Source organism: Falco biarmicus, chromosome 6, assembly GCF_023638135.1.
Source record: "Falco biarmicus isolate bFalBia1 chromosome 6, bFalBia1.pri, whole genome shotgun sequence".
Taxonomy (NCBI): domain Eukaryota; kingdom Metazoa; phylum Chordata; class Aves; order Falconiformes; family Falconidae; genus Falco; species Falco biarmicus.
The window spans coordinates 40,769,571-40,784,269 of NC_079293.1; the positions used below are offsets into that span (position 1 = coordinate 40,769,571).

The 14,699-nt window shown below is 37.7% G+C and overlaps 1 protein-coding gene across 3 annotated transcripts in view; it reads right to left on the reverse strand.

The window, feature by feature from the left end:
* PACRG (parkin coregulated) overlaps nucleotides 1-14,699 on the reverse strand; it is a 251,223-nt gene that overhangs the window by 89,144 nt on the left and 147,380 nt on the right. For 2 of the 3 annotated variants that reach the window (XM_056343715.1, XM_056343714.1), the window contains exon 5: nucleotides 6,815-6,964. The exons of the other annotated variant lie outside the window; for it this stretch is intronic. In XM_056343715.1, coding sequence (XP_056199690.1) covers nucleotides 6,815-6,964 — 150 coding nt within the window. The remainder of the gene's footprint in view (nucleotides 1-6,814; nucleotides 6,965-14,699) is intronic. 3 annotated transcript variants of the gene reach the window in all.

A 14,699-nucleotide genomic window follows, 5' to 3' on the forward strand; every position in this document is an offset into this window, starting at 1 on the left:
AATCCTCTTGTGCTGAAGGTATATATCAAAAACCAGAAAACATATCAAAACTCACTTGTTCACTCAGATCTTTGTCGTCATGGGGATCTCATTCCCTTGAACTGCGTATCCTTAAAGCCATTTCAGAGTCTTTGGTTTAAATTTCCGAAAGCATAACAGATTTCAGAAAATGGACTTCAAAGAAAGCTTGGAAATAATGAAAAAGCTTGCAAAATATACATAGGGACATGAAGAATAGTGTCACCATGAAGCATAAGAACAATTTGAAAACTGGATTTAATACACAGTTTATATTGCTGCTCTGATAAAATAGTATACTAAGATGCCTTATTTTATCAATAACCTTATGGCATTAGGTGGTTTTTATCCACATCTCAACCATGAATCAATTAATTTTGTGTGTCTCCATTTTCTCAGTTTAAAAAAAAACAACCATAAAGCATCTAATCTTAGTAGCAGGGGAGCCCTGAGAAAAGTTGCCTGAGAATAATCTGAAATCTCAAAGTTCAGAGCAGAAAGGAAGAGAACCTCAAATACATTACTTTGTAAAAGCTGATGTTCAAGCTATCCATTTTTTTAAAACTGAAACATGATTTCTGAACACAGAGTTGGGAAACTCAAGTATTTTAAAACAGGATTGACATTCTTTTTCAGAAGGAGCAAACAGGTGAAACGTTCTGGGCAAGAGATTTTCTTTAAAGCATATTCATTCACATTAAAGGATAATTGCTGCTTCTTGCTAATAACTATGAACCACTTTGAGGGGCATTGCCGCCTCTGGAACACACAAGCAGTTCTGAAAACACTCTAGCTCCAATACAGGGAACACTTTTACCTGTAGGCACAGTCTCTTGCTCCTGCAATTAAACACTTAAGTTCTGCTTCTTCATTTAAAGTCTATGTAGTACTATTGTGTTTTATAAAATAGAGTTCTCCAAAGTATGTGAAGTACCTTTCAGACAAGAAAATGTTTTTTCTCAAGTGAAGTTCAAGCGCTGTAAAGCATGCAGTGTAATTCTACTTTGTGGCTTCACACTTCGTTGAATGCTATGATTCAGCTACACCCGGTATTCATAGTTATATATCTAAAATTTTACTTTAAAGGACTGGCTAGATAGGTAAAGACTGTCAGAATTTGATGTAAGCTTTAAGTTACTCAGTGTCAAAGCATTTTTATTGCAGCCAAAAGGAACTTGGGCTTCAGTCTGCCCTGTTATCACTGTTCGCCTTACAGTGACTGGAACAAGACACAGATGAAATTACCGTGCTGGAGAGGTACCTCCCACAGTGCGGTGCCACCCCATACTTCTTTGTCTGAGGCAGGAAAATCCTAATAATGTGTGGTTTTCATCTATTCTACATCATTTTATTTGCAAAGCTGCTTTTGGTAACTACTGAATAATATAAATTGGTGACATGAAAGTATTTTTGTGTACATGAATTGGTGTAGTACAGCTGTTAAGACTGCTTGGATTTGATGGCATAAAATAGTTGTTAAACTAAATCAATGAAATTTTCATTTAGCAGTCAGGTAAATTAAACACGAGAAATTTGGTGTTCATAACCGTCTAATCTTTTTAATAAACAGGTTTCTGTTTCTGACAGTATTCTGGTCTACATACACCATAATTGCATATTCCAGGCTCTGAAGACCCCTTTTTTGCCTTTTATTTTTATTTTTTGCCTGCTCTCATAAAAGAACAAACTTATTCTATTTGTTCTTAAATTGTGTTCACCTCACATAACTCACAGATTTATAAAACGCAGCTTAGAAAATAAGACCCCAAAAGAAAAGGTGTTATGATGCAGAAAAATAGTATTTCCACTTGGGTCTATACACATTTTTCTTTCCCTCTTCACAAGACTGAAATAAGTTTCATAAGAGTACATTTAACTTACATATTTAAACAAAAACTACGGTGGCATTGCAGGGTTCATAAAAGACTTAGTAATCATTATAATGACTTTTTGTGTTTCTTGCTTTACATCGCAGCACATTTGCATAACAGTCTGTATGTTGGGGAGCTGCTTAGAGACTGCTAGTCAGTCCCGTCTCAGTCTGCAGAGATTAGACAAAGAGCTCCTGCATCCCAGGAGCATTCCCCAGTCACTGGGATGAAATCATGTTCCTTTCTCTTGCTCTCCTGCCAGCCTTATGACTCTGGCTAACAGATTCAACAGAAAGCTTCACCCCTTTTAGAGCACACCGTGGCCAGTTGGTGAGGACACTGTCACTGTCTCCACTGATAAAAAAGACACTAGTGGGAGCATCACTGACCACAGAACTTTGCTCTTTATGTCTTGACGCTCTGCAACAGAGCACTCAGGAGACCAATGAAAATGTGTACTGTGAGTTAGGGCCTTAAGCTCCAGAACGGGCACAAATTCAGACACCAAATGCGCTTTGTGCACCAAAAAGTCCCTTGTGCACTATCGAGACTCTTCAGAAGTTCACTGAGCTCTCTCCTCTGGCTTTCAGACAGACTGTTTTAGGAGGCTTGGTTCTTTCCCCTGGCATTTGTAACTTAGGTTGTATTCATTTATTTTTACCTGTATCTTACAGCTCAGATGGGTGAGCATGTTTTAGAAGTTTTTAATAATTAAAACTTTTAATTTATTCTTCATCAATGCTCTCTCTTGTTTGGTTTTTTGGTTGGTTTGATTTGTTGGTTGGTTTTTTTTTTTTTAATGTACAAAATTTACCAGTAGTAAAGTCACCTGTACATAAGAAATACAAATGGAAAGAACACGGCAGAACATGCCCAGATCCAAATTACAGAAATTATGTCCGGCAATCAATTCCCTGTTTTCTGGCCAACAACCTCTAATGATAAAATGTATTTGGCATACATTAATTTTTTGGTTAACAGCAATTCCATTTATATCGTGCGTTCTCACTGACTGCCATAAATTTACAGAGAATTCAGAAAATCAAATCAAAATTATTTCTTTGATATATGAAACTACAAGAAAAATACACTTCACTAAAAGGCAGAAGATTATTATGCAGAACAAGTCAATAGACACTGTGTAAAGAACTGACCAAAAATCTTTTAATAAAGGTTTCTATTAAGGGAGCTAAAATTTTGAAACTAAATAACTAAATTACCTTCTGTTCCCAAAGGTCAGTAGCCTTTTACCATTTTTGCTGGTATCAGGACAACATAAGCATTATGAAGATATTTATTTTTTGAGACAAGCATGTTTGGGAGACATCATAAGATAGGAAAAGACATCAGTATCAGAATGTCTTCATTTACAAGAAGGTCTATGTTTACAAAATAATGACGGTGATTTGGAGGTAACAGATGGAAGTAGGAAAAAGTGGAAATGTCAAAAAGTACAATGGAAAAGCAAAGGAACACATAAAAATCTGTGTTTACGTGAATAATCAATATTCTGTATACAATTAAAATGAATGCATTAATAACTGCGTAAAGGAACATTTCAGGCTGGTAAAGAAACAATTTGCTAGCAGGCTGAATAGAAGCAAGAATATACCAACTTTAAACACCAAAACCACCAGATCCCAGAAAAGAGGATTTATATAGTTCAGTGTCTCCGTGGCTAATCCAGTAAAATTCTGCAGTGGGAATCACAATCAGCTGCACTAAACAGCTGCCTACAGGGGGTGTCATCAAGGCTACCTCCTATTTTACTACAATGCCCCTTGAAGGCAGTGGCAACTAAATAACACTGCTGCTGACTGTGAAACTGTAGCCTCAGTGTTAGAAAACAGATGGGAATTTGGAAAGATTTTCTTATACTTAAGTGGGACAGAACCGGTTGTTCTCAGGCTGTTATATTCTGAGGTCAGGTAATACTGGGAACTCTCAACAATGATTTACCAATCTTGTTGGCTGAAGAACAACTCAAGAGATAAGCATGTGACAAGCTGAAGCTAAGACTACATTCTGTATTGTTTTATTAAATAGCTGTTTGTGATATCCTAACCTTAAAATCTTACCAATGGAAGTATGTTACTGTTTTCTTTACAAGCCTGTCTAATATTGTGGGGTGAATTGTCATTCAGACAAATCAGAGGTATGTAGGATGAATAAAATTTCTGAGGAACCTGTGTGCCAGAACATTTTTAAACTCAATGGAAACTGAGTATTTTCTGCAAGTCCGCTAGGCACCAGTGTAAGAAGAACATAAGAATGCATATTTTAGATAATAGCAAATGTCCTTCTAGTCCAAATGTGTGCCCCTCAAAAGATGACTAGGCAATGTGAATGTGGGATAAGCATTTATGGTATTTCACCTAATAATTTCTCAGCATCCACCACGTTGTGGTTTAGGAATGCCATGAGCCAGAGTTGATCCATGTGTTTTACCAAACCAGCAATATATTTCTTTTTATGACAATTTTGAGCCTTCACTGAACCCATGTGAACTTTTTGTATCCAAAGAATTTCAGTTTAGGAGTTCCAGAACCTCACATCACACACACTGAACGAAGAATCACTTTGTTCTGAGCTGGTCACCAGGTAACTTGACCTTAAGGTAAGCTGACCTTAATGTCTTATTAATTAAACATTGTCTATAATTAACATAATGTCTTATTAAAAACACTAATGTTTAGTGTCAGAGTGGTATTCACAGATGCTGAATTTAGGAAAGAGTTCCTTCAGCAGATAGATACTGATCTAGTGAGGTGGCAATGACTAAATCATGGCTCCTTCCAGCTACCTCAATTCTGGACAAATTCCAGAGTGTCACAGTTAATAGACCGCAATTCATACAGTTCCTGGAAGATGTACCACAGTTGCTCCTTTCTCAAGGTATACATAAAAGAATGAAGAGGAGTGTACACTCCACTCACCCTGTCTTTCACCTGCATGAACAAGCAGTGGAGAAAATAGCCTGGATTAGTCTCTACACCTTCCTTACAACTGGGAGCTAAGACCTGTACCTCAGTTGCCTATTAAGCATATTGGAGATAGAAAGAAGAAGGAAGGGAGCATACATTTTCTGTCAACAACCAGCGAGGGAGGACATAAATGCAAGCCTTTTGAGGCAGAGGGAGACAGAGGAAGACTCTCTATAATCCACATGCAAGTACTGAATAAGTTGAGCAGTTTCATATGGTAGGCCTTGCAAACAGTATCCATTTTGTTACTGGGAATACTGACCTTTCAAAACCTTTATTTCTAAAAAAGTAGTGCTTTAATAAAATGTATTAATTTTGAAACATTTCTTTTCTTTTTTTTTTGGTTCTTAACTGTTGAATATCAAGACTTAGTGTAGTTTGATATAGGTAAAATTCATGTAGCACAGATATCATGAAAATATGTTGAAAATATGTTTTATTTTGCTCACAATTCAATCAAAACTTAGGCTATATTTAGAATGTGTTTAATGCCTTGTTAAGCTATGTACCCAGTCACACATGAGCTTTCCCTGTTATCCATTTGAAATCACTGCAGAAAAGCCTAGTCAAGAGAATTAATGGGTTACTTCAGGCTGAAATTTGGAAAAAAGCATGTACTGTATATTCATTAATAAATGAGAGTCCTTTTTACAGTCTTGTGACAGATACTGAAATTGGATCTGTTAAGGGAAAATCTTCTAATTCATAAGGAGTCCTACTGAAATTACTTAAACTCAACCTACAGATTTTGTTCATAAACTTTCGTTCCACAACTTCTAGAAAGCCACAGCAGTCATCTGAACCACACTGCATTTATGGAATTCCATCTGTTACTGCAAGTTTCTCACTAAGTAAAACCAAGTCACAGACACATAAGTATTTAAAGGCATCTAAAATCTCAGTCTTTTTTGAGCCTCCAAGTCAGTATTTAGACAGGCATTTTTCAACCTGAGGTGAATCTTACACTCATTGGAAGTGAATATAAAATAATACGTTCTGTAGTAATGCAAACAAAAAGTATAATAGGAAGCAGTCCTGTAGATAACTATTAAAATGCCATGAATTTAATGAAATACCTCTTTTGCAAGATTGTGAGGGATTAACTTTTGATCTGTATGGCTGCATGTGAGTAACAGAAACTTTAAAGTCAGTAACTTGATATGTAATGGAACAGATAAATACAGATAGATCTACTACAAAAAATATTTTAAAGATTAGTTTGGCAAAAGCAAGATGCATGTTGTTGATTTCAGCTGGTGACTGAGGTTTAAAATGCATTCACAGTATACAGTACTCAGTATCAGTTATTAAAGACTGAAACTGGCACTACAAAGAAAACAACGTACTCAACTGTAGATACAAATTGGTTCTAAATGCCTCTATAATAAAACCTGCTAAGTGAGCAGAAATACCTTCAAACATCACTGTTTTGCTAGACATTATGTAATTTGAAATTTTTCTACAACAAGGAGTTCTCTTGACTCTCAAATTAATTAGTTTGATTGCTACTTTTATTTTTATTCTTTCCTAAGACTGATGGTAGCAGGGAATTGCTTGTAAAAAGCACAGAACAGAATAAAAACGCTGGACTAAACTAATGTGTTGGAGGGAGGAAAAAATCTTTGCAATTTATTAATGTATTCAAAAGACTGTTAAAAAACTTTACAATTTAATTATTGGAAGATTATAGAACTGCTTCAGTGCTTCTGTACTGTGTTAAATAAACTGTACGTGCAAGGAATAACAAATGAAACTGTTAATTTCAGTGCATCCTTAGGGAATAGTAAGAGGAGGAGGGGGGGAGTTTACATTATTTAGAGCTCCAAATGGATTTGAGTTTATATACCGTAATAAATCTTAACTACGTTGTTAATTAACTCTGCCTTAAGCCCCTTTTTACCTTAGGAGTTGAAAGACACCGTGTCTGTTAGGATAACTCACCATTCATATTCTTAAAGATGTTTAGGACTGGGAGGATTTGCCGATAATAGGGCACCAAGGCCTCCCCCACCATGTCAGCTGACACCACCAGGTGCTGGAGGACTTTCAGCGTGATGCAGATGACCTGTCTGTTACGAAGGCTCAGTGCATCTGTGATGTAGGAAGAATAATAGGCAGAAAGCAGAATTAATTTCTAAAATGTAGAGGGAGGGGGAGGAGTCCTCTAATGGACAAATTTAATTAAACTGTACTCTGCTGGGGATTGTAAGTGGGTCTTTATTAGTCCAGCTTTGAAAGATCCCAAAGATGGATTGCAGTTCTGATGTTATAAAACACTGCCTTGTCTGATTGTTATTTGTTCCCACAATTTGTGCTGACTCTTCAGTAACCCAGAGAATGCAGATCATTATTCTCTTATGCTGCCTGTTGTAATACTGGCGTGGTCCAAACAAATGAAAAATAACTGCTCAGTAAGTACCATTTGGGGCCAATGGAAATGGACAACTGCAAGACAACCTGCAAAGGTTGACAACAGATACATTCTAGTGCAACAATTAGTGTTTGTATGTTTGTACTAATTTATTTCATGATCATTTTATTCATTCAACTAACAATTCCTACTATTCTGAGAATCAGTACAATGAAGCAAATGTTTATAGGGAAAAAAAAAAAAAAACCAAACCACAAAAAACCCTTGTAGGCTCTTTTTAAAAGACAAACATTCTAGAAAAAAAGAAAGATTTTGTCTTGCCTACTTAGATTTGTCTTTTAGCTTTCAGTCATGCTCCTAAGCCTATGACACTAAGACATTTCATAAATACCTTTTGTTTATTTTCTCTTTTAATTTTACTAAAAGCAAGTACTTTGCATTCTCTTTTGTAATTAAAAATGACTCATGCTTTAAATAACATTTTTTTTCGTGCAAAATCCCTCTAGTTATAAAACCTCCTCTGAAATTATGCAGCTGGAAGCAGTTGTCAAATTTGGTACGCTATTATATATTGGTCTGCTTCTCCAGGGTTCTGCCCACTAACATAGATGTTTACATCATTAAACTGGGAAAGCAGAAACTGTAAAAGATAAGCTCATATTCAATACTATATGTTTTATAACCACAAAAATATATAAATATGTGATTCAACATAACAAAACTTTACTATAAGCACTTGGGGAAAATTATAGTAAAGCACACACTGAAATCTGAAGAGGAGTTACTAACAACTTGTTCAAGAACTGCCTCTTCACTCTGGAGTAATAGGATTCAGTATTTCTGGCACTAAGTTTTGTCAGGAATGCCATTTCATAGGGAATGAAGTACTATTCTCAAACAGGATGAATGTCAGTTTTTCCACCTCTTTAAACAAATGTGATGTGACCCACCTACTCCTGCTTCTTACCACACGCCTTCCGGGTTGTAAAAGTCAAAGCTAGAGTTCCAAAGCAGGGCCAAGGCAGATTGGTTGGGTGAATGTGTAGACAACTCTTGAGAATCAAATAGTAATTAAACTCCCTTCATGCTTCTTTCCACGCTTATGCACAGCATAATAAAAGTACTGTTAAACAACAGTTAGAAAGCCCAAGGTATAAAGGTACTGTAGTGCATCATAGGGGGATTCCAAGTTAAAGAAGTGTTGTGAAATGAAAATACAGTCAGTTACGTATGTCTTATTTGTCAGCCCATATTGTAGCCAATAAGCTACACCCAATTTCATAATGTCTCTGAACATATGAATGGGTGGACAGGAAGCCCATCAATGCAGCACGCTCACATTACGTTCCAGAACAGAGCTTGGCTGCTCCAAATTATGCTTTCATGGGTAGGTATTCAAAGCCTGCTTTAGAAAAGAGACACCCCCAGATACAATTTTAAAGATCAGGTTCAAATCCCAGGCAGGAAAATACTCTCTTATGGAGGAAAGGCATTATTCATTTTCTTAAAAGAGTGACTGAAAGAGGAAACTCCGGGGTTCAAATGTATAGGTTTATTCATGACTAAACTGACATACACAGAAATAGTCACTAACCAAACTAATAGGTAAATTGTCATCAACACTTGTAATTTTCACTACAATAATTATTAGTGACTCATCCAAACATGAATGAATATTTGTATTCATTAAAATGAATAAAATTAATTATTCATACAAACACTAAGTAATCAATGTCAGAAATCACAGCCTCTCAATCCTTAACCTGACTTGTAGAAGCTGTCCTGGAGGATGAGAGACCTTATTTTTAGGCATGCAGAGGGTGTCATGTAAGTGGAAATGGCTGTCCAACCACCCCCAGGAAGAACTTTTTTCTGCAGATCGTGGCTCCCAAAGGCTTTCACAGTATCCTGTTTTCAGAGTTCTGTCTTGTGTAAAGACAACCCTGGTTTGAGTGGAAGCCAAGACTGTCCTTGTAAAGATTAATTCCTTAATAAAATCAAGAGTGTGAATTATGCCTCATGACCGAGAAAGTGTTCCAATGAGTCCAGCACACAACACATACTGAATCTAGAAGAATGTTTTCAAAGAACAGCTCATCACAGAACACGTCATGCAAGTTTCCTTACACCTGAGTTGTGCTGTAAGGGTGCTTGCTGGAACTTTAAATAGTAAAACTGGCCCTTGTTTCATCTTGATGCTAGCAAATGAGCTGGGTACTTGTCTCACCTCCTCCAAAACAGGGGCATCCCATCCTCCATCTGACACACAAAACAAAAGTCAGAATTTGGATCAAGAGTTTTAGTGCTAAAGAGATCATAGAATCATAGAACTGTTTAGGTTAGAAAAGAACTTTGATCATCCAGTCCAACCCAGAACTGCCAAGCCCACCACTAAACCATGTCCCAAACTGCCACATCTACACGTCTTTTAAACACCTCCAGGGATGGTGACTCAACCACTTCCCTGGGCAGCCTGTTCCAATGCTTGACAACCCTCTCGGTGAAAAAACTTCCTAATATCCAACCTGAATTTCCCCTGGTGTAACTTGAGGCTGTTTCCTCTTGTTCTACTGCTTGCTATCTGGGAGAAGAGACTGACCCCCACCTTCCTACAACCTCCCGTCAGGTAGCTGTACAGAGCAATAAGGTCTCCCTGCACCTCCTCTTCTCCAGACTAAACACCCCCAGCTCCCTCAGCCGCTCCCCATCAGACTTGTGCTCCAGACCCTTCCCCAGCTCCGTTGCCCATCTCTGGACACGCTCCAGCACCTCAGTGTCTGCCTTGCAGTGAGGGCCCCCCCCCTGAACACAGGGTTCCAGGTGCGGCCTCACCGGTGCCAGGTACAGGGGGGCGATCACTGCCCTCGTCCTGCTGGCCACAATATTTCTGATACAAGCCAGGATACCTTTGGCTGCCTTGGCCACCTGGGCACACTGCTGGCTCATGCTCAGCTGGCTGTTGACCAGAACTGCCAGGTCTCTTTCCACCAGGCAGCTTTCCAGTCGCTCTTCCCCAGCCTGTAGTGCTCCATGGGGTTGGTGTCACTCAAGTGCAGGACCCAGCACTGAGCCTTGTTGAACCTCATACAATTGGCCTTGGCCCATCGGCCCAGCCTGTCCAGACCCCCCTGCAGAGCCTGCCTGCCCTCAAGCAGGTCAACACTCCCCCAGCTTGGTGTTGTCTGCAAACTCACTGAGGGTGCGCTCGATCCCCTCATCCAGATCAATGATAAAGATATAAAGAGGCCCCAGCACTACTGAGCCCTGGGGAACACCACTTGTGACTGGCCACCAACTGGAGTTAACTCCATCCACCCCCAGCAGACTTCCCTAAAAAGTGGGCCCAGCCTGCATATTGGGCCTTCTTTTCCCTGCAGAAAGGAGTCTCCTGTGACAATGAGCTGTCTTTTTTTCTTTATGGAAGCAGTTTAGATGCAGGTTGTAGGCAGACTTAACCTTGGTGACAACTAAATGTTAGATGACCCATAATCTTCGTTATTGTTCAGTTCCACTTGCAGAGCCTTATATCTATTATACAAAGGCACTTGGGAAGGCGTCACAGAGGAGACGTGCCTGCTGTGCCAGGCAGGAACTTGTCACCATTGCCCCCTATCCCTTTAGTCACTATGTTTAGCCAGGCAGAGAGAGGATAGGGAATCCTCCGTACCATGCATCTTGCCTGCCTGTTGGGACTGTCTCAGGGAAGGTGGGGTGCAATTCCAGTAGTCTACCTCTCTCTCGCAGTCCCTGGTAGTCCTAACCTCCTCACCTCCTCCCAGGGCTCTGCCACTGAGCAGAGGAGTTCCTCTACATGTGCTTCCTAGTGCTGTCCAACTCTGCCACAAGAGTAGGGCACACCCTGCAACCTGGAAGGATATGGATGTGGATGGATATGGTAGAATCAAACAGACTGGAGAATTTGAGCCTGAAGCCCTTCAAACCATAGAAATCTGCAGTATGTGTTAGGAAAACACTTGTAAATATCAAAAGTAAGATCAAATTAACTGCAGAACTGTTGTGACTATTATTAAATATTTGGACTGTGGCATGCATAGCAGTCAACCAGCTCCTGGCTTGATTATATTAGACACTGTCTAAACATTTAATTAAAGACAGTCCCTGCCCCAAGGATATGTCAATTTCAAACATATGTTTATCTTTTACAAATCTGGTAATTATTTTTTGTGTATGACCATCACCACTGACCATTCTCCCACATGAATGAAAGGAAGAAAATTTTAATATGGTATATGAAATAAGTATATTTCAACATTTTGAAAAATGCCAGCGATATCCAAAGTTTAAGAGAAATGGAAGAAAATACTAGTATCCTTACACAGGTATAAACCAGACCATTTAAGACTCTTAGCACAGTACAGCTACAAATCCCTAAAGAAGGAAACATGCATAATATCCAAAGTATTCCAATTTGAAAGCATACTAGGTTGTTGCTTCCTGACCTAAAAGTTTGCTGTAAGATGTGGATCTTCACAGTAACAACAAAGTGAATGACCAGTTTGCTTCTCACTTAAAGATATTTTTCTGCTCCCTACAGGTTTTTAGAGGAGTTCCTTCCCTCAATGGTATGTATTTACCTTTTGGTCTTCTAGTCTACATGCTGTGCATTATACAAGTCTCTTAAGCAGCGACTTTGAAATACATCCCAACCCAATAAATTAACTCTGTTGCTTGGTAGTTCTGATGTTTTCTCCTTTAATGGTACATGAACTTGACAATTTTGTTTGTATTAGGGTAAACATTTTTTCCAGGAGACCCTCCAGCTTAAATAACTGCTCAATGCAAGTATATAACGATTTACTTCAAACATATTTTATTTTGTGCTGCTACAGTTATTCCAAACAAGTACTTTCTGAAGTTCATCACAACTTTCATCAGAAAAGAGAATTTTAAAATGTTCCTAGGTTAAATATTTGGTGTAAAAGCTCAGCATCTAAGTCAGCTCTGTGTTTCTACCACTCAAAGCCATAGTAATAGGTAATTATGAGATTTGAAAGCACGCTTGAAACACTGAAGATTTTGGAGATGGAGGTTTTTCAGTGCTATTTATCAAAGCTTGTTAGCAATGAGTTGACACACAATACCAGTTAATGGACAGCTTCAGTGACTTTTTTTCATTAAATTGTATTGGCAATTTATGTAAATGTAGAATTTTCTTTTGTTAATTTCCTTTAAGAGCAGAGACTTTTCTTAAGATATATGCCATTTGTTTGCTTATCCATTTAGATAGAAGCAGCTTACGTATGAAGCAACAGAAATAATCTTAAAACATTCAAGTGTTTTCCTTGAGTAACACTTCTAATAACTTGAAGAAAAAGATTTAGAAGCTATCTAAGTTGATATTTTTTATTTTTATAATTCATTTTTATGTGACAGTTTGGAAAATCCTATCCTAGTCTCAGATGTTCCCTATAATAGAAGCTACAATTCTTACATTTGGGACTGATACATTTGATAAGCCAGGAAACATGACAGCATTTCTCCCAGTATATACAGTGGATCTTTTCCATGACACAGTGTATTTTCATAGAAAAGGTTGAATCAGAACATTCTTCCCCACATAGCACATTGATAGCCCATACTTTTCAGAATCAAATCAGATTCACCAAACTTCCATCTCTCCTCTAAGTATTAAAGTTTAGATTTTTGCATTTATATTTAAAGTTATGTTGATAATTTAATTTGCACTGGCCTCTAATCATATTCAACTCCTTTTTCAAATACACCTGTGAATCTATGTTTAGAAATGCACCGTTAGTTTCCATTTTCTATTTACGTCTCACAATCAAAGATTAAAACCAATTTAGTTTACAGTCATATTTCTCCCTGAATTGGTAAAGGAGGCACCTGTTTTAGAAAATCCTTTGTCTGAAGCAGAACAAGATACATAGAGCAGGTCTCCTGCAGGGCAATAAGCACTGAGGATAAAGATGTTTCGGCTGTTGTGATCTACTTAATCTTGTTGATCAAGGGCTTTTCTTAAGTTCACAGCCAGGTTTAAAGAACTGCTAACATGAAGTATTCTCAAAATGCAATTGATTGAAGTGACATATACTTCCCTTACAGACAATTCTGTCCAGAATTTTCAAAATGCATCATACTTAACTACCTGAACTGATATAATGGAAGTATTATACTAATTTCACAGAACAGTAATGAAAGCTGTTAGAAGACATAGTGTTTCAGTCAAGAGTGAATAAAAACCTGAATAACAACTTTGTGTTCAGTACTTTTTTAAAGTCCTGATCCAATTTACAATATAGTTGTATTTCTTCAAGTACAACTGAAGGAGTGATGTGTTGCAGTGAGGTGATGGAAAGGAGGAATAGGGGGCAAGGCATGAAAACCTTAGGCCAACGTTGCAATCAAAGGCTTTGTGTCGTAAAGCAAAAGCCTAAGGCACAGAAAAGGTTAAGATCCATAACTGAGTCATTGATACTTGCAAGAAACATGATCTAGAAAATATGGAAGAGACAGTCTGGCTTTTTTTTTTTTTTTTCAGTTTTAGTTGTGCTTGAAACTGTAGTGTTTTATGAGATCAGCACCTATAAAACTTGAATTCTATTAACATTTGCAGGCTCTGTTTAATTAACTAGTATAAAGAATACACTGAGACTAGAGTCCCCAAAATCTACTCAATGGCTATGCCCGTTCACAGTTTCCATCCATTCCTAGATGTACATTCCTTCCCCTGTGCTGCCTCAAGCTACTAAACTGCTCTGAGTACCCACTCCCTCAATGAAAACAGCTTTGATATCTATGAAATGTATATAATTTTTAAAAAAATATTTCAGGAAAGATCTGCAAAACTGGTAACATTGGGATCTGTACTACAGATATTAATATAGTGTTCTAAAGTATTGTAGGTCATTGAACAAGAAGAATGTGGACAAGAAAACCTTGATTATATGGTTTTCTTAGACTTCTGAAAGGTACCTGATAAGGTCGCTCACTGAAGGCTTTTGAAACACTTAACTGCCGTAGTTTCCATATAAATAAATAATTGTTTAGACATATGAAATGAGGGCAACAATCAATGGGCCATGGAAGAGGAGTATCACGAGTAGAGCCCTGTGGGAATCTGTGTTGAAGTTCATGTTTTTTCAGTAGATTCAAAGGTGATTTGGAAGAGATGTTTAGTGATGATACCAAAGTTTTCTGATGATACTAAGTTTTTCCAGATGCCAAAGATAAGGGGTGACTCTGAAGAACTGCAGAAGGACTTTACAGTACAAATGACTGAGTAATAAAATGGCAGATGAAATTCAGTACTAATAAATGTTAAATATTAATAAATTAATAAATTCAGGAGAGAATAGTTCTAACTCAAACTTCAAAAGTGAGAGTTGTTAATTGCAGATTTCACTTTCCAAACACAGATGAGATTTATCTTTATTGAATGAGAAACACAGTTTCTCCTCATAGACAGGAGTAATA